This window comes from Anser anser (genome assembly GCF_964211835.1).
Source record: "Anser anser genome assembly, contig: HAP1_SCAFFOLD_467, whole genome shotgun sequence".
NCBI lineage: Eukaryota > Metazoa > Chordata > Aves > Anseriformes > Anatidae > Anser > Anser anser.
Window position 1 is genome coordinate 28935 of NW_028153564.1, and position 20327 is coordinate 49261.

Consider the following 20327-nt stretch of genomic DNA (forward strand, 5'->3'; position numbering starts at 1 on the left):
AGCCCCGCTCTCCCGACCCGCTCGGCCACGCTCAGCCGCCGCGGGCCGAGCCCGTCCCTCGGGAGGCGGCCGCCCGGCAGCGCCGAGGAGGCAAGCGAGCGGCGCCGGGAGCCCCCCCCCGCCCTCAGCGGCCGCTCCGTACGGCGGCCCCTCGGCCAAAATGGCGGCGGCCACACGGCGGCCGCCATGCTGGTGGCTGCCGGCGGCGCCGTACGGAGCCCCGTTCCCCAGGGCGGAGGGGTGACCTGGCTCCGCCATCTTGCTGTACGGCTGGCGGCGGCCGGGCCGGGCCGGGCCGGCGGGGGGCGGGAGGAGGAGGAGGAGGAGGAGGAGGAGGAAGGCCGGGGCGGGCCCGGCCGCCGGCCGGAGATGGTGATCTGCTGCGCCGCCGCCAACTGCTCCAACCGGCAGGGGAAGGCGCACCGGGGCGCCGTCTCCTTCCACAGGTGAGCCCGCGGCCCCGCAGGTGCCGAGGAGCCGGGGGCGGCGGTGCCCGGGCCGGGGGCGGGGGGCGGCTCCGCCACGCTCCGGGCTCCGGCCGGGCTCCGGTGGGCGGCCGCACGGCGCCCTGGGCGCTCCCGCAGCCGGCGGCGGGACAGCGGCGGCCGGCCGAGCCCCGGCGGCTCTTTGTTGTGCGGCGCAGCCGGCTGGCAGCGGCCCCCCGGCCCCCCGAGCCTGCCCCGAGCCGCGGGGCTGTGCCCACAGCGGGGGAGACGAAGGTCAGGCGGCTCGGCCCACCGCCCAGCCCGACCTGCCGAGTCACAACTTTCGGGGGAACGGCCAAAACTTGGGAGCGTTCGTCTTTGTGGTCGCAGCTATCGCCCCTTACGTTCGCGTGTTTGTTCCTCCCGGTTTTAGATTCCCTCTGAAGGACTCGAAGCGCCTGATCCAGTGGCTAAAAGCCGTTCAGAGAGACAACTGGACCCCCACCAAGTATTCCTTCCTCTGCAGCGAGCACTTCACCAAAGACAGCTTCTCAAAGCGGCTGGAAGACCAGCACCGGTTGCTGAAGCCCACTGCCGTCCCTACCATCTTCCAGCTTGCGGAGAAAAAACGCGACAACCTGGATTATGTCAGAAGCAAGAGAAAAATAGCAAGCCAGGTGCCGCTGCAGGATGGAGAGGACCCAAGGGAAGGAGGCCGTGAGGTAGTTCAGAGGACCTCGTCTCCTGACCAGGACTTTATGGTAATGCAAGGGACGAACGAGATGGAGGAGGCGACTTTGCAAGAGGATATCGAGTCGATGTCCGAGGAGGAAGAGGATCTCCACAGTGAGCTGGAAGGCCCTCGGACAAGGACGTTAGGGGATAATTTAGTTGCAAAGCCTGGACCTCAGAAAAAGTCTGACAGATCTTCTGTGGAGGACTGTCCTAAAACCACCTGGACGGGGAGTTGGATAGCAGACAGGAGTGGCATATCGGTGGATGACTTCACGCCTCCTGCCTCTGGTGCTTGCAAGTTCATCGGCTCCCTTCATTCTTACAGCTTTTCCTCCAAGCATGCCAGAGAGAGGCCATCTTTCCCAAAAGAGCAGCTAGAAAGGAAAAGGCCAAAGAGAGACGTGGAACCAAGCTGCAGTAGCAATCTCATGGGACACGATAAGACTGTCACAGAAGACTCCCCTACTTCATCCCTTACTGCAACCCCTCAGAAACCTTCCCAGAGTTTGTCGGCATCCCCAGCAGACCTGACCCCTCAGCCTGCTGCTGAGGCTGTGGTGGGACAGAAGGGGGACACGGATGCCAACCCCATGTCGATCAACGAGGTCATCATGTCGGCCTCGGGAGCCTGCAAGCTCATTGACTCCCTCCACTCGTACTGTTTCTCCTCCAGGCAAAGCAAAAGTCAGGTGTGCTGCTTGCGTGAACAGGTGGAGAAGAAGAATGGAGAGCTGAAACTTCTGAGGCAGAGGATCAGCCGCTCGGACAGTCAAGTCAGGAAGCTGAAGGAGAAGCTAGATGAGCTGAAGAGGATCAGTTTCCCTTACTTGAACAGCCTGCTATCCCAGGACTGTGGTCAGTATTTACAGCGTCTTTGCATTCAGGCAGAATTCATCATTTTCTTAACAATAAGAGGCTGTTTAAGTTAGAGGTAATAGCAATGCAGTGAGTTAAAGACAGGAGACAGGTATGTTTTTGGAAAGGGAAGTAGTAGCTCATGCTAGGCCAAGGGATGCAAGTGAAAGAATTGGACAGGTTTTTGGGCACGTGAGCTATTTCTTGTATTCCACAAGCCTGTTGTGGTTGGTTGGTTGGTTTTTTTCCCTGACAGTGTTGGCTGTTTGGTAGAAGTCACTGCTGCGCTCTCCAAACTTTGCCTCCTCGAAGTTGCAAATAGCACGCGTTGTTTCCGTATAGCTTTCCGAGGTGGTGGGGCGCAAAGTTAGGTTATGGTGTGGAGGACAACTCCTGTGATGAATTTTTTTTTCTTCCTGGATTATTTTAGCTTGTTCATCTGTGACATGATTTGGAGTGTGTCTGTGAAATTTTTCTGTGCCTTAATGAGCTGTCATGAACAGAAGGTATTTGGGAAAAGCTGTTGTAGTCTTCTCTAGTGATGTAAGAAGTGCTTCTGATCTTGGATTTCATGTACTGTACTCAGTACTTGGGATACAAGAAATCCAAGTGAGGTAGTAGGTCTCAGACACGACTGTCATCGTACATGTTGACGACGTTCTTCTTGACTGAAATACTGCGTTCAGTTTGATAATTTCCTCCCTCAGAAGGCAGAAGTCAGGAAACAGATAATAGAGTGCGAAGAGATAGGAAATGACTTCTCTATCAGTAAAATAAATAATAAGTGAAACACCTGAAAATACAGGGGAGCTCAACGAGCGATGAGATGGCGTGAAATTCTGTTACCGAGGAGTCAGATCGGGCCTTACCCCTTTCTATTGCAAGAAGAGTGATTTAATCCAAATCTTGAACAACGACAAAACTTTTGCACAGTGACTTCAGTTGTTAGGTATAATTTGGGGAAAAGCCTAGAAGGCTTTAATGGTATTTGGTGTTTGTGTGGCTGCGTAGGGTTACTTTGTGAAGGATGCGTGACCCGGAGCTTTCTTGAAGCAGCTTCCCAAGGATGGCTAGGTGTGTTGGAAACTCTTGCCAAGGTAATTCTCCCCTCTGCATCCGTCGTGAGGTTCTTCCTTGTTTTCTGAAGCCGCGTGGTAGTAGGCATGGTTAGAAACGTGATCCTGGCATAGGCAGACGCGCTCTCCAGACTCCTACAGCATGGCCTATTTCCTCACTCGAGTGCAGGAAAATAAACCCCAGCAAAGTTCTCACAGGCTGATACCCAGCGCTACTTTCTCCACGTGTTTGTAATTTTCCAGTGGAAAGCTCATGCTTTGATTGGGGTAGAGGGGGAAAAGATTTTTTTCGCTGCAGTGCGAAATCAGCGTGGTCTTCTTATTTGTGCCTTCCTGTCTACGGTTCTGTACTGCTTTGGTGTCAGACTAAAGGAAATGACTAAATACAAAATTAGGGTTCCGTAATTATCGTTCCCAAGTATACATATAGAGGGATATAAAAAAGGTGTCTGGCAGTGTTGAAATGCCTGCAATGAGATGCTGGTTGCAAGGAGGGCGTCCTGAATGTTGCTTTTCTTTTTTTGTAGGAAATACTGTGATTTTGTTTTCTTTCTTGAGGCAGATGTTCTAACGTGTACATGTATGAGAACATGCGAATGACACAGTAAGAATTTTGTAAGAACATAGGAATTGCGTCTTCAATTCTATAAGGTGAAATGTCAATTTTTTTTTTAACGAAGTGATCAACTTGTTACCCATTCTGCTATCTCTTATCAACAAAACTAGAGACCAACGTGAGAAAACCAAATCCTTTTGGTGACTGTAGCTCTAGGCGATGAGAAGTTCTTAGGGAACCATTCTGCTGGTGACTTTTCCAAGGGTTTGTTAGGGGCTGGCCAGCTTTTGTTTTAATTTCATCTTGGTGCTCTTCTGCTTTGCATTGTTTTTTTCTTGTGCTCTTAGTAATAGTTTATGGCAGTCAAAATACCTGATTAAGCGCAGCTGACTGCTGCTGGGCAGAGCCTGTTTTATGCGCAGACACTAAATTGTACTCTGATGCAAAACTGAATTGAAGAGGGCTTTTTGGTATTCATAAAAACTGAGGTAACAAGTATTAGGTTAATAATAATTATAGTCTTTAGTAGTAGCTACATTTCAGTTGTCCTAAATCATACGGTGCGTAGATGAGGTGATGTTAATAGCTATAAACCTGAGCCTGCAATTTCTTTTTTTTCTAAAGCCGGTGCCTTGGGGATGGGGAGCGTAAGGAAGGTACGCGACCGGGCTGACTTGGCAGGTTGCTGCCTGTTTACGTCCTGACTCCAGCGTGCTGCCGGCTGTCCTCCCCGCTGCCGCCCGATGTCCGGCTGCGTGCACGAAATTCGGAGCAGAGGGATGTGCTTTGGGCCCACCTGCGCTGCCTGGTCTCAGTGCGAAGCCCTCTTAAAAGCGTCGTGTGCTGCTCTTGTATGGACTGCGTGCTGGGCTTACCGGGCAGTCAGTGTGATCTGTCCCATGGATCTGTTTAGCAAGTTGCGTTTTTAAGGTTTTCTGATGGTCCCCTGCATGTTCGGATGGCTTACAGCCTCAAGCTATGAGCGTATCAGACCGGACAGCCACGTTTTTTGTCTGGAAAGGCAGAGAACGGGATGCCCTAGCGCACAGCAGAGTGGCGATGCCCTAGGTGTCACCCCACGGCGATGCTGCTGTCTGCAAAGAGGCCCTGTGATTCCTGCCGCGTGCTTCTCGCCTGGCATCTCACCGGTCGGGCAGCTCCTCGTGCCCATCGTTCTCGGCTGAAATGCTCCTCCAGCTGCACAAGGAGGTTTCTGCTGGCTGCACCCAAATGACAGCCATCTGGAAGGAGCAGATTTCTGCAGACTGCTGCACACGCGGTCCCTGCCAGCCGTGCTTGAGGACTGGTGACTCAGTCCGGGTGAGTTTGCCTCACAGCACGCTCAGGCCGTCACGGTGCACAGACGTGGCCTTTTCCAGCCTTTCGTAGCAGGGAGATCAACTAACTTGTTTTATGAAAACCCCTGGGTTTTCTGCACAGCTGCTGTAGTGACGATTTCCGTGCTAAACTTTGAATTTGCTTGCTTGTTTGGTGGGAACACGTTTCCTTCTGTTTCGTGGGCCACCTCTGGTGTCTGCAGGCCAGTGGCTGAGAAATGTTTTTGACAGAGCATGGCTGGACAGGGTGCACCAGGCAGAGCAAGATTAGACACATCTTCCAAGGAGCAAGAGGATGCACTGGGAGAAATTAGGGAGAGAGTGAGCAAAGAAATACAGCCCCAATCTCCTGGGGAAGGTGAGCTGGGAAGAACATGGACTGCAAGGGAAGGGGAAGCAGTTCAGCGTGCTCCTGTTCAGCACACATAGCATCTAACCAGCTAGTTCTGCTGGAAGCCTTCTCAGCTCTGTTGGTTGCATCATGTTCCTGAAGCCAAAACGAAGATGCTGCTTTCACAAGGTCACGTTGCCTTAATGCCCTGGTGTTCGATCCTTTTGTAAAACTACATCTCCCAGCAGGCTCTAGGATAACTTTCTTACCTCATCGTGAGATCACTTCCCTTATAGCCATCTTATCAACCAAGTGCAGGACACTTTCTGGTGAGCAAAGGTGGTTAGAGAGCTAGACCAAGCGATAGGAAAATAACTCGGCACGCTATGGCCAGCAGTGGAGCAAACGCAGGTAGGATTCAATGTGCTTAAAGTACATGCATTTATCAGAGAGGTAGAGTTGTTCATATTCAGCATTCTGAGCTTACGTGGAGCCCGTTCCAAACTCCGTGTCTGCTTTCATGAAGGTCATGTTAAAGGCAGGAGATTTGCAAAATGGGTCCACGTGGAAAACAATCAGAATTTTGCTAAGTAGCCATTGGAAATGTTTCTTTCCAGTTTAGATTTGTTTCTTAGTATTTGTACAAAACCTCATAGAAGTGCAGCTGTTTATAATGCTTTCTGCGTGTGGATGAAGGGTAATTGGTGAGCTTTGGGAACACAGGCAGGAGGACATGAACGTTAAACATGGTTTTGTGCGGAACTGGAGACCCGGTGCCTCTTCAGTGGGAGCGTTTTCCACCAAGGTGGCAAGAGACTTTTGCTTGTTTTGCAGAAGCAAGTCGTAAAGCTATGTTCCTCAGCGTCAGTGGGAAGAGATGTGAGGGGGTGCGAGAACAAGAAAAATATATTTATTCTGGAATGGCAGGTGCTGATCGCAGCTCTTCTGCCTTATCTACCTGGAGAAATGGATGGGAACGGCTGGGACAGAGGGTTGGTCAATAAAGCGTTACAAAGATTGAAGGATAAGGTAAGCAAAGAGTGAGATAAGGAACAGGAATATGTGCACGGAGCTTAAGAGTGGGGCCAAATCTGTGACAAGGTGTCAGGAGAGAGGCTGGGTGAGGATTTCCAGCACCTGCAGCCCGTGCACGTGCTGCCCTGGGGCTGACGGGCTCCAGTCACCAGTGGGGTTCCGCATGGCTCCGATTTGGGGCCAGTTCTCTTTCGTGTCTTCATAAATGGACTCAGGTGCAGGACTTGAAGGCATACTTCGTGTGCGGACAACACTAAGTTCTGACAACTGGTTGACTCCGTTGAGGGTACAGAGGCCTTGCAGAGAGATGTGGACAAATGAGAGGGCTGAGCAATCACCAATAATACAGAGGGAGCAAGTGCTGGATTCTGCGCCTGGGAAGGGGCAACCCTGGCTGTACGTACAGACTGGGGGACGAGAGGCTGGAGGGCGGCCCTGCAGAAAGAGATCTGGGGGTTCTGGGCAATAGCAAGGTGAAAATGAGCCCTGGCAGCCAAAAGGGCCGGCCGTACTCTGCAGGGCCTCAGGCACAGCCCTGCCGGCAGGCGGAGGGAAGGGATCGGAAGGGATCGATCGTCCTGCTCTGCGCTGCCTGACGCAGCCTCACCTCGAGTGCCGTGTGCTGTTTGGGGTGCCACAATATAAGAAGGATATAGAGCTGTTAGAGAGTGTCCAGAGGAGGGCTACAAAGATGGTGAAGGGTTCGGAGAAGACACGTGAGGAGCGGCTGAAGTCCTTGGGTTTGTTCAGCCCGGTGCAGAGCAGGCCGAGGGGAGGCCTCATGGCGGCCTGCAGCTCCCTCACGAGGGGAGCGGAGGGGCAGGCGCTGAGCTCTGCTCTCTGGGGACAGCGACAGGACCCGAGGGAACGGCATGGAGCTGGGACAGGGGAGGGTCAGGCTGGGGGTTAGGGAAAGGTTCTGCACCCAGAGGTGGTCGGGCACTGAACAGGGGCAGTGGTCATGGCACCGAGCCTGCCAGAGTTCAAGAAGCATTTGTCCAAGGCTGTCGGACATAGGGTTTGATTTTTGGGTGGTCCTGTGTGGAGCCAGGAGTTGGACTCGGTGGTCCTGGTGAGTCCCTTCCAACTTGGGATATTCTGTGATTCCATGACAGAGTTGAGCTGCCTCGAGCATCGCTGGAGCAGCGGGGACCAGCTGGACACACAGCGAGCCCCCCTCCTCTCCTGCCCTGTGCAGGTAATTGCGTTGGTTTTAGAAATCCCCGTCAAGCTGAGTGACCTGGGACAAGTGATTGCACTTCTGTGTGTGTGTGTGTCTCAAGATCTATGATCTGTGAGATTATCAGCTGCGTTATCTTTTCAAATGCTGATTAGCTAAACCTAAACAATATTATCTCTTAGGCTGTCTAGGTTTTTAGGTTCGCTCTTTCACAGGAGCATGCTTTGGGAATAGTGACCGCAAGATTGTGGCTGTCGGATGGATTCAGGGTAAAAATTTCCTTGTAGGAATTCTGTCTTCAGGACCGGGTTCATCAGGAAATGGCCCTTCCACTGTCCCCACGGAGAGAAAGGAGGTTGGAAGGGGGGAAGCAAGACCTGTTGCTTCTCTGTTTTCTGCATCTTTTTTTTTTTTTTTTTTTCCTGTGGAGTGGTCTGCTTTCTTTTCTGTTTTTTTTTTTTTTTTTCCCCTAATGGCCTGTTCAGCTTGTGGATTAAGCATTTATTTCTGAAGTCAGTGGGCAATGACTCACAGACACACAAAAAAAACCCACACACAAATACAATAGCTTGTGACTAGGAAGCAATGAAAATGCTAACTAAGGAAAACTTGAAAGAAAGTATAACATACATTGAGGTAAGCTTTCTTTAGGATGTTTGGGTTTCCCATAACAGTATGTAATTTTAAGAATTTGTTTTCTCTGTGTTTTGTAGTGCGGGAGAGGTCTGGTAGTGACTGCAGACACTGGAACGTTTTACCACAGAGGCAGTAACAGATTGGTGCTTGGTTATGAAATTAATTACTAATAGAGGGCGTAAGATGCGAATTTGTGAGTGTAATCACATTTCCCCCCTCAGCGCAGGGATGGAGTTAGAGCACGTCAGCGCTAGGAGTGCTTTACTGGTTCGCTGGGAGAGAGCATCAGCAAGTGTAAGGGGTACAATGCTGGAGAGAGGGGCAGCAGGGAATAAAGCCACCTTCTGTACCTAATTGGGCAAAAAGTGCGCAGAACAAGGCTGCTCCTTAATTACTGGAATGTTGCTGACGATGGTTTAAATCTAGTAAGCGTCTCAGATGAAGAAAGGGCTGCAGGAGGCTGCCCAGCTGCTGGCGGTAGTCCCCACACCTTGAAGACGGAAGGTGCCAGGTGAGATTTTCTTTTCTTTTCGCTGAAGTTTCATGCAGCAAGTATTCCCCAGCTTAGGAGAAACAGGTTAGCTGTCTCATTAGCAGCCAACTGGCTGCTCACTCTGCACTTTTGCTGATAAAACCGCACGGGGATTTGTGCCAGCATAGCTTTGTGTGCCAGGGATCGCGCTGCAGAGCCACGCTGGCTGAGGCCTGCGTAGACATGGCCTGGGGGATCGCTCGTCCGCTTTGTCCGGTTCATCTCGCGGCAGGGAGACTGCATCGTCCCTCGCTGCGGAGCGTGGGCAGCCAGTTACAGCCTGACTTCGTTACCGTGCGGGGAGAGATTTGACTTCTAAACCCCTGTGAATGGGAAGGAAGTGGAAACAACCCATCCGCGAGGCCGGAGGGATGCAGCGAGGTCAGAAGGTGAAGCAGAGCTGACTTGTGTCCCCGGGACCTGGGCACGGCGGTCTCGGGGGAAAGTGTGGCCTGAACAGCTTCCTGAAGAAACGAGATCTAGGTGATCATGTTGCTGATCACGTTGCTGTGGTTTTTGTCTCCCAAGCTGTTACCACGACTTTTAAACGTGGTGGTTGACTTCATTTGGGTTTTGTAGAGGAGCAGAGGTCTCGAGGTGCTGGGAAGAGCTTCAAGAAAACATATAATTTGGTAGGGGAGAGTGACACCATGAAGGTCCTTATTAAGGAAGAGGCTGTAGTGTGAGCTTACTTGTTATTACACAAAAAAGAAACTGTGCACGTGGACGCAAAAAGACCAAGATTTGCTTCATCAGTCTTGCAAGGACGCTATCTGAGGCTTTAAACATGTAGAAGGGAGGACAGCGTGTCTTGCAGTGCAAGTTCCCAGAGGTGGTTTGTATTTTTTGTTATTCTCAGGCACTTGCCTACTACTGTGGCTTAAAATGTGTTTGTAAAAGTGAGCTATGAATGTAGATTGTTAAAGAAGAATTTGCATGCTCCTCCTTCAGTGAAATTCCTCTTGACAGAGACCGTATCTCCGAGTCTGTGTTACAAACAAAGCAGCTCAGTAGACAGATGTTTTCCACTTTCCTCTGTAAAATTATTTATTGCTACAATAGTCTTACATTTACTTATCCGTGACATAAGAAGCAATTTTTTTTTCAATCACCTTTCTTTTCTGATGCCCTCAATCAGCCTTTCTCCCGTCAGCCTCCCTGCTATTGCTTTTCTGCCCTTTCAGTTCAGCTCTCTGGCACAGAAGGCTGCCGGGGGTGATAACAGAACTTAGTCCAAAGTCCGATGCCAAAGGTAAGAAGCAGCAGCGTATAGGAAGTGATCAGGATGTGCTTATTCCCCTGGGCATCACTGAGTCTCTCTCCGGTCCTTATTCCCACAGCACAGCTGGTAAGCAGGAGAAAAGGAAGGATGGAAGCTGTCCTGGTCCTAGGCTTTGTTGCCATCTCCTGGCCCAGAAGAGGGCAGCAGCAGCACAGGCTGCAGTCTCCGCTGACCTTTCCAAAGCTTTGCTCTTCCCTTCTGTGGGGGGCTTCAGGGCCTGCAGAAAGCTCGGGAGGAAAAGCACCGTGTGCGGGTTGCAAGGGGAAGACAGATACCAGGTGGACAAGGTGGTGATGCCGTCTGTGCTCTCACACAGCCTGCTCTGAGACTGCAAGTGGGAAGGAAAAGTGGTTCCTAAGAAGCAGCCTAGAGGCATTTAGTTTCTCCTAGCAATAATTTTGAACTTCAGTTAGCGGTAATCGCTGTATTAAAGTCACTGTGCTCACTGCACCCGAAGATAGCGTGCTGTTGCTTGGGCTGCCGACAGGACAGGTGGAAGGTAGGGACAGTGACGGACAGCCCGGTAGCTGCCGCTGCTGGGCAGCCTGTAGGAACCCCCCGGTAAGCCGGCGGTGCCTGCACGAACATGCGGGGTGCTCTTTGCAGGGGGTTGCTTTGATGCTGCAGATTTTTACCACTTTGTTTCGTAGCGAGAGCTCGTGTTTTCTCAGGTTGCTTTGCTTGCAGAGTACATGAGGATAAAGAAACTAGCAGCCTCTTGACGACTTGCTAGTTGTCATTCTGTCTTTAAACTTGCTGTGAGAGAGTAAAGAATAAAAGTGGCTGTCTTTTACTGGTGAAAAATCTGTTCCCCTACTTTGGCATCCTAGTGTGACCTCTCCAATCTTCCTTGCTCGGTCTTTTTTTGCCTGTGGGTTGGGTTTGAGCAGTGAAACTCGGACAATTTTTTGTTTAGGGCACCATTTCTCCTCGCAGCTGAGTCCATGCCTTCTAGACCAGCCAGACAGGCAGCTTATTCCTGTACTAGATGATATCACTAGGTGTGGAAAACACCCGTTTAGCCCCTGGCCTGCCACTGCCTGTCGTTTCGCACACGAGTGGGAGGAGGGCGTGCTTTAAGCGAACTTACTCAGCTGCATAATGGAGCCAGCCTAGATTTTGCAGTGGGCCCCCTCATCTCTATTTGTAGAGGTCTTTCCTAGGATCATGTGGGTGCTGTATCACTTTCCCTGTTTACATCGCAGGAGAGGATCTGCTTTGTTGTTCACATGACTTTAAAATGTCTGTCTCAATTTCTCTCTTTTTTTTTTTCCAGCTCACACCCTGTGAAATCATAGCAAAATGCAAAACCGTTGCTTATCAAAGCTCTTCTAAAACGATTCACTAAAGGAGCCTTTTAGCTTTGTGAAGCAGGCCTTGGTTGCTTCTTAATAAATGCAGTGACAAACGGGAGTACCTTTCTCTTCTGTTTTATGCTTTAACTTACGTGCACAGCAGTATTTGTAATACCTTTCAGTGAGCCTTAGTCCAGCACCTAAGCAGAGCAATTTCTGAACTCTCTCTGCCTCTTTCTATAAAAGTACAGCTCATTATTAACCTCTTAAAAAAAATACAGGTAAACTTTGATTTTGAATACGGATGCTGCCTGACTTTCTTTTTCCTCTGAAGTGAGGACTCATTTCCTTGGGCTCCAAAACAAACAGGAACAGCCCGTCCTTAGTGCTTGAGAAAAATCAGCGCCAGAGCACTGGAGATCTGTCACTGATATCGTTTATCATGCTTCATTCTTTACCCTGAGATTCTGTGATTTCAGACTTCTTCCCTGCGTGTTGAAGGGAGGGGACTTTTCCCTTCGAGTCGGTGCCAGAAAGAGGGGGCAGAAAGGCACTGCCGGGAATAGTGCCCCGGGGGAGGCCACGAGCAGGTCTGAAAACAGGCTTACTCTCCTTGCGCCTTGGAGCTGACTTTGCTCTGCAGAAAAGCGTTCCTGATGCGTTGGACCATTTCTGAGGTGTTTCACGTTCTTCCTCCACCCAGCTGTTAACAGCAAGCCGTAGAGCAGGCCCATGAAATGTCTTCATTCTTTCCTCTTCCTCCGCAGAGACTCCCCAGCTGAACCCTGTGATGGAGCCCCTGTCCTGGATGCTGGGCACCTGGCTCTCGGACCCCCCGGGGGACGGCACCTTCCCCACGATGAAGCCGTTCCAGTACCTGGAGGAAGTGCACATCTCTCACGTGGGGCAGCCCATGCTCAACTTCTCGTAAGTCTCGAGGTTTGTCTGTGCTGGCAGCAGCTTTTGGATCAGAGCAGGTGTGGCTGCAGTGAGATTTGTTGGTTGCGTTTCTTTTCCAGCTGCAAAATAAACCGCTTTTCATCTACCAAATGAGGCAATGTAGCGGCATGTAGCTGGGTGGTCTGCTTTTCTGGGGGGGTTGTTTTGCTTTAAAACTGCTGATAAATTGGTGCGCTGTTGTGTAGTGCCCAGAGCTGCACACCTGCAATCAGCGACCGTTCACTGGCCTAAACCTAAACATACCGTGCGACTCCACAGAGCTTTTCAGAAGTGAGGTCACACCTCTGGTGCTGTCGCGTATGTGTAGAGGGTCAGGACCATGACCGTGGCACAACATGCAATTCTTGCAGCCTGCCACTCTTGAGGGTTACACAGGGAGAAGCAACGGAAGGTGCTGGGATCAGCAACGAGATTGGCCCCATCCTGAACACAAACATCCCTATAGTTTGGGCAAATTCAGTGCCTGTCTTTGAAAGGTCAGTGATCCTTCCACTTTAACGTGCTGTGCATGTGTGTTAGCCAAAAGATGTTGTCCTTACGGCCAGAGAAGACAGCGTTCCTGTTGCTGGTGGCAGCTGTTTAATTAGAAATGAATCCTCAAGTAATAGCGTTACCCTACAACCACCATCACTCTGTTTTGTCAAGCTGACACTTACGGATATAAATGAAGGCACGGTGGCATAGCTAACGGGTTTGTCCATTTTAAACTGTGGTCCCCAGTCTTCACCGACGTGAAAAAATTGAGAAAAATTGAATGTTCAACAAGCTGTATTGGATATCAGGCAGACAGCTTAACTGCTTTGTTTGCCAGTAATTGTTCGAAGAGAAATACAGAATCTGGAGGAGGAGAAGTGGCATGTTAGCTAACGGTTCAGTGCTGATCCTTTGGCTGGGAGGGTTGAGATGGAGAGATTGTTGCTTTGAGAACCAGAGAGAGGAATAATTACAAGACACTGACGTTGTGTGAATGGTACCCTGCGTTCCTGGTGTGCATCGCTTGTTGCGACAGAGCTGTTGGCAAGGCGTGATATTTTTAGTTCAGTTGCCAAAAGAAACAGGGCTCCGACAGTTGTGCTCTACACCCAGCACGCCCCGACTCCAGCTTTTGGGTCACTTGCTGGTCGGAGTTGTATTCTTCTGCTGTGGAAATACAGCTCAGAACTGCTGAACTCTGGGAAGCTTTGGGAAAATGGGCAGGTGAGGGACCTGGCTCCTCAACCAGTACCCCAGACCGTTACAAGACAAGCCACACGTCTCCCAGACACTCCAGGCACTGAGAGCAGCCTGAAGTTCATTCCCCCTTTGATTCTCGACAGTCTCAGCATGACGCGTGTCCCTGCAGGGTGCGCTAAGTGCAGAGCACGCAGGCTGGGATGCTAGGGCAGTCCTTAGCATAGCCACAGTCCTGCACTGCTGGTATCGGTCACTCCTGGTCCTTGTCACCGTGTGGTTAGGAGGAGACATCCTGTGTATAGAGACACGGCCAAGCAGGAGGAGTAATTGTGTGCCCAGAGGATGCCGGGGAGCCAGAAGCAGCTGTAAGCACCCAAATTCTGTAACGGCATGCCTGTGCTGTGCTCTTCTTCCTTGCTTATAGTTTCCTTTTGTGTTTTCTTTTGGGAGATGGCGACTTTGAGTGATTCAGTAGCTCTTACTTCACACAGGAAGCCCTTTCTTTGGGCTTTTTGGCTCTCGGTGTTTCTTCACTAAATAACTGCTTCAGCTCGCCGTGTGGTTTAATTCAGTTACCTGTGTAGACTCAGGAGTGCTGTAGCACTGACGCAACATATGGTCGTGTGTAATAATACGTAGGTGTTGCCTGTGATATGGCTGACCAAATGTACAGCTGTAAGGCATTATGAAGAATAAGCAAGCATCCGAGCTGATTTTTTTTTTCCTTTTCGAGGTGGGGAGAAATAAGTCTGCAGTGTTATTGCCTGCAGCAAGTAAGGTACAAAGAAAAAAACTGACAGATCTTAAAAAATTTAATAAAGATGATATTGTAAGGCCAGCTACTTGTTTGAGAGAAGGAAATTTGCGACAGAGTATGGCTTCAGCATCAGCAACATGTCTTACTGTAACCCAAGGGAGTTTCTAAGCTAGTAGTTAGAGAGACCCAGGAGCTGTGGAAAATCAGAAGCCTGAACTTAAATAATGACTTCCAGCTCTGAGGGTCTAGCTGTGCACATAAAGGAACTGTCTTTTTACACGCTTACGTCTTCCAACCGTGAAGTATTGTCAGTCTCTTACTCTTCAAATGCAGGCAGTCAAATGGTTAAATAAAATACAGTTTTCTCTGAGATGAAACCAGGCCAAACCCTGTGTTTTCAGTGCAACAATACAGCGACGTTTCTATTCTGATTTCCCCTCAGGTTCAACGCCTTCCATCCAGACACCAGGAAACCAATGCACCGAGAATGTGGGTTCATCCGCCTCAAACCTGACACTAATAAGGTGGCCTTCATCAGCGCCCAGAACACAGGTACTGCATCTTTGGGGAAGAGAAGAGGTCCTTGTCCTGCGGTGCCATTCATCACTCTTCTAGAAAATTACTGGACCTCTTTAACAGTTCCATTTTGTTTATTTTCACTGTGGGCTCAGCACCAAAGAGCAGCATCTCCCCATCCTGCTGTTAATGAGCTTGAGTCAAAAGCACCATGTTTCTAGGACTGGCTACATGGCTTTGCCCAGGCAGCAAGGCTTTCTAGCTTTCTCAGACAGGAAAGGACTGCAAATCAAAATATCACTCATGAAGGAGACTTGAGGGATATCCTTTCCTAAAATGGTATGTTGGTATTTATACTTTTTAAAACTTTTTGAAACAAAAGAACCCCTCAATTCATGACAAGTTACAGCCTGGCACTTAATCGTGGCAGGTGATAAGTGGCCACTGGCATTCTTGTTGCCTTCATGGTATCCAAGTGTGTTTTTTGCAGGGAGAAAAGGAGAACTTGTACAGATAAGACGCGTCATTCTCACTGTTCCCGTGAGTTGGCCACAGTAGACCCTGTGGTAGAAACAGAGAGGGTGTATGCCTCAGGTCATGAGCTCATCTGTCTGGAGTCCTCCCATTGCTAGCATAGCAGCTGGCCGGCTGCTATTTCTGAGCACAGTCAGGTTCAATGTCCCACTTAGATTGTCGTTACTGATGTTAACTCTCACTGTGTTTGATTCTGTGGTGCAGAGCAGAGCTTGTGAGCCTGGCAAGGCGAGGCTGCGGTGGTGGTAAACCTCCCATGCGACCTCTCCTTCCCAGAGTGCTTGGTGTGATTCATACCACAAGTTTCCTATTACAAACCCTGCCCGGCTGCAGCACTGTAATGGGTAGCTTCTCTCCTGTTCCCTTTGCCATGTCCAAGAGTAATTTCAGTATGGTCCTCTTAGTTCCTAAACTAGGAGAATCTCCCACTGTCCGGAATTACTGCCTTGGTACTCTTTGTGCACCTGCAGGGACTGAATGAGAGAGAGAACTGCATCTACGTTATATTATAACTAAAGAACTTTTAAACACGGTTAAATAAGGATCTAAAACTAGAGAGCGTGTGCTGAAGGGAAAATTGCCGGTAGCAATGCAATACCTATCGCACAGTGTGTGAGTAAGTCTGGCTAGATCTTCCAGCATTGTTTCTGGGGTTGCATGGATTTACAGTTGTTGGTATGTGCTAGGTCAGATAAAAATCTTCTTCATCTGTTATATAGCGTAATAACTGTGACGTTGTTAATTAACCTTTGTAGCCTGGCATTTATGACCTTGCTTCTTATCAGGTCTTGTGGAGGTGGAAGAAGGGGAGGTGAATGGACAAGAGCTGTCTATAGCTTCTCACTCCATAGCCAGGATCTCCTTTGCCAAGAAGCCCCATGTAGAGCAGGTGAGTTCACACTCGGTTAGCCATTCAAATAATATCGCTAGCCCCCGAGGGTGTCTAGTCGAGAGAACAGGCCGATTAGTGCTTTAATTACAGATTACCCTCAGGTCTTCTTGGAAATACTGCACAGCATCCTTGCTTATTTTCTGTGTAACAGTTTTCAGAAGCTGCTTCACAGATTACAAGACAAGAAGGAATCATTAAGATAAGAACTGCCACGCTGAGTCAGACCAGCCTACCCAGAATCCTGTCTCCAGCAAGGGCAGTAGCAGGTCCTTAGGGAAGAGAATAGGAAAGTCTTGTCTAAACAGTAGCACCGAGCCCACTGGGAAGGGCCCGCTCTGCAGGTATAGATCCCAGCCCTGCTGCCCTGCCAAATCCTTCAGTCACAGGTGTTTTCCAGGTCTGCCTTCCACACCTATGAGACAGATCATTCTGGCTGTTCCGTTAGTCATCAGAGATTTCCTCCTTTGCTGTTTGGTTTTTGTTCAGGAGATCAGAGCCATATGCTACTGGTAACGGGTCAAAATGGGCCCTTCAGAAACCCTCAGCTAGGGTCACACATTGTGAAATAAATTCTTGTTAAAGATGAGTACATTTTGTATTCTTTTATTTGTCTTTTCCTGCTTCAGGAAGCAGCCCTGGTGCAGCACACAGGCTGAGCTGTGGCTGCAGCCAGAGTTAGCTGAGGATGGGTTGATGAGGACGAGGTGTTCTGAAGTGAGCAGGAGCGCCAGTCGTGTGCTTGGCAGGCACTGGCTGCTGAAATGGAAGGGGATGTGTTAGACACTGGCATTAGGCGCGCGCTGCATGTGTGGGAACAGATGTATTAACGAGGTTGGATGCTGTCTTAGAGCATGCAGACTGGCAACAGCTTCTGGAAGTGCCCTGGAGTGACCTGCACTGGAAATTAACACATTTGCAAAAAACTCTTTTTCTTTCCATGTCTTCAAGACAAGCTGAAAGTGTAGAGCAGCAGGAAATCTGGTGTCTTCCTGCTAGGCTGGGTTAGCACACCCTCATTGCCTGTTATCCACGTCCTCTGACACAAGTTTATCTTGCTGCTTCCAACACTCGTACCCAGTTTGGTAAACTACCTCAAACCAAATCTTCCTGGTGTATGGCGATATGCTGAGGTCACTTTGCAGCAAGCTCTGAGTCTCTGGAGATGTGTGAGAGAGCTGTTTGAGGAAGATCTAGAAAATGGGATACTCTCTATTTTTCCAAGTCAAATACTAAATCAGCCAAAGCTATCTTTAAAACAAAACAAAAAAAAGCATTTCTTCTGGAAAATCAACTCAATTTTATTTCTGAAAGAAATGGGAGGATTCCATTGTCCTTGGGCAAGTTACTGCAGTAAAATGGAGGCATTTTGTGAAAAACAGCAGGAATGAATTCCGCTTTTGATTCAACTTTCAACACAGTCTTAAAGAGAAGCGCAGAGTCCTCTTTCAGCACCGATGGATGAACCACTCCAATGTTAATGTGAATGCGGCTCTTTGAAAAAGGCAATTGCTTTTTTAACTGTTGTTTAAGGTGAAAGGGAACTGGTAGGAATACTGACGTGTGTACACTTAAGCATATCCACTTGGCAAAAGCCTTATGGGGAGGCAGCTATTGTTTTGAAAGTGCTTTGTGAATCCGTGAGATGCTTTTTGACTATACTGTGCTCCTAACAGTCTCTGCTTTCTTCTTGCTTGTAATGCACTGCGTTTTAGAAATTTCTAAATCAGTCTCATTTAAGTAACTGCCAATTAATCGTGCATGCAGGTTATCCTGCTGTCCCCAAGACTTTGTTTCTGTTCATCCCCGGGACTGTGTTCAGCAGGGGAAGCACCAAGTGGAACTAGGCACTGTAAACTCATCTTTTGGATGATGTGCAGCAAATCTACGCCAAAATCACTTGAAAGGCCAAATCACGATGTGTATGGGGGCCATGCCGGGCTGCCCTCTTAGAGCAGCTGTCACTTGGGGAACTCCCGTGTCCGTTACATCATCTGTATTGTTATAGTGTCCTTCTGCAGAGTCGGGCAGCTGGAGCAACACACTGGAGTGTTATTTTGAAGCAAGAGTTGAGGTTTAAATATAGTGGTTTCACTTCTTTCCTTTATTTCATAGACACCTAAGAGCAGGCTTACAACATGTGCTATTCCCAGGCCTGAACGGTTTGGAAGCTGCTGAAACCTGGGTTCCAGCATCTATTTGCACGGGTCCTAAGTTTTCTAGCTCCACAGGGTAACCACAGGTGCTCCCTCTGGAGGTTCAGTGCAGCACAAGCAGACCCGCAGCCTGTCAGGTGGAAGGATGAGGAAGATGTTGCCAGCCAAGCCCTCTCAGATGGACACGGTGCTTCCTGGGCTGACCCGAGGTCAGAAAGCTCCACTCCAGCCTCACCATACAGCATGAACAAAGCTGTTCTCTGTTGCAGTTAAATGCCTTGCAGAGAGCCTGTATGGTTTTTGGAGGCTGCCTTGAAAATGTCAGCCAGGACAGGGCATCTCCCTGGGCCTCCAGCCGGGTGCCCGTCTCCTGACGGACAGGTGTTGGCCTGTCTGTACCAAAGGGACGGCAGCGGTAGTGCCAAGACCATTCCTCTCCCAGCACAGTGGCACCAGCCATGGCACCACTTTTCTAATTAATTTACAGCCACAGCAGTTAATTTTAGCAGAAGTTAATCTGTTTAATGCAGAGTCTTCCTGTTTGTTGACCCCACAAAACATCCTCACTGAAACCCATCATTACTCAAATAGAAAACTTGAAGTGGGGAATGTAACATCAAAGCCACACACAAACCTGCTGTTTGAATGATTTCTTTCCTCAATTAAAAATGCTTAAATTTAAGCAAAGACAACAGGTGATATTTTTTTTCAGGCCTTCCTACCAACACACTAGAGCTCGAACTCATCACAAGTGAAATCTGGTGTGTTACAGACTCCAGAAGGTTTATTTCCAATAGTGTGTGGCCGTGGCTTTGCTCTGTGTGAATCCCTCGTTCTCCAGCAGGGATGAACTGTTACCTTACATGCAGAGATAGTGCTGCTCGTGTAAGGCCCGCTCTCCCTCTCCAGTCAAGACCTAACACCCAAGGGTATGGACGTTCAGATAATCTCCCTGCTCCAAGTAATCCACCTGTACCAACAGGCACAGTTCTGTGCTGCATGGTGTGCCACCAGTGTGGCAATACCCCAAGGAAGACACAGCGTTTCCTGCCAAAAGCCCAGTGACAGCAGCTTGTCAGCAGGCCCGAGGGGCTTTGAAAGGGCAGCTAATCATGAGCACGTTGGACACCCACAGTTATTTGCTCCTTTTTGGAATGACGGTTGTGTATGCTCATTTTCCACGCTCTAAAAAGGCATGTAGTCAGCCCTACTTACGGGCAGCACGCTGCCTGCTTGTGTTGCTCTGGGGATGATGTTCTCGGGGGTTAGACCTGATATTTTGGAAAGGGCCGCCCCCTCTAGGAGAAAAAGCTACTCATCGTTTTCTTGTATGGTTGCAGTGGGGGTGTAGCCTTTCATCCGCGGTACGTTGACAGCAAAACTTAAACGTAGCAAAGGAAAGGCGTAAAGCACAGTTAAGGATTTTTACCCTTAGATGCCGTTTGCTTGATTTTATTATTGTTTTTCCTGATCTCCTTTTCAGATCACCAGAAAATTCAGGCTCAATTCTGATGGGAAGCTAGAGCAAACCGTCTCCATGGCAACCACTACGCAGCCCATGACCCAACACCTTCACATCACCTACAAAAAGGTGACGCCGTGATGCCCAGAGGGCCAGGGGTCTCCGTGCCGAGGGCGAGGAGCTGGACCTCGTGCCCCGAGAGCAGCGGCAGCTCAGGAACGCAGGACAGCAGACCCTGGAGCTGGGTGCCTGCGCTCACCCCCAGGTGATGCGGAGCTGCCCGTGCTGTTGAGAATGTTCCTTGGATGTTCCTGTAATGGTATATAAAAAAAAATAATAATAATAAAAAGCTTTTATTTTTATGGTTGTGTCTTTGGGTGTGATTGCTGAGTGATCTGCGCGTCCCTCTGCTCTGGCAGCAGCTACAGAGGGCTTTTTTAACGCGTGTTAGTGTGCTGTGGGGGGTAGAAGGGGTTGCTGATTCAGCCTTCTGGTCCTTCATCTGTAATCTGCATGGTGACGCAGACGTGGCAGGATCAGGAATGGGTTTGCATCACAGGGGCTGGCTGTGAGAACTCCAGCTCCTGCCTGATGAAATTCAGCGA

The 20327-nt window shown here is 49.6% G+C and overlaps 1 protein-coding gene across 3 annotated transcripts; it reads left to right on the top strand.

Annotated features, from left to right (window-relative positions):
• The first annotated feature begins 38 nt into the window (after positions 1 to 38).
• On the top strand, positions 39 to 20084 carry LOC310891919 (peroxynitrite isomerase THAP4-like). Of its 3 annotated transcripts, none has more exons than XM_083854142.1 (6): positions 39 to 446; positions 859 to 2015; positions 12043 to 12202; positions 14608 to 14717; positions 16001 to 16104; positions 19744 to 20084. In XM_083854142.1, exons 1-6 carry the CDS (start codon positions 187 to 189, stop codon positions 19861 to 19863), a joined length of 1911 nt encoding a protein of 636 aa, XP_083710268.1. In that variant the 5' UTR covers positions 39 to 186; the 3' UTR covers positions 19864 to 20084. The 3 variants fall into 3 exon arrangements, with proteins under 3 accessions (XP_083710268.1, XP_083710269.1, XP_083710270.1); XM_083854143.1 differs by lacking the exon at positions 19744 to 20084 and adding an exon at positions 16734 to 19221; XM_083854144.1 differs by lacking the exons at positions 39 to 446; positions 859 to 2015 and adding an exon at positions 5576 to 5726.
• The last annotated feature ends 243 nt before the right edge of the window (positions 20085 to 20327 follow it).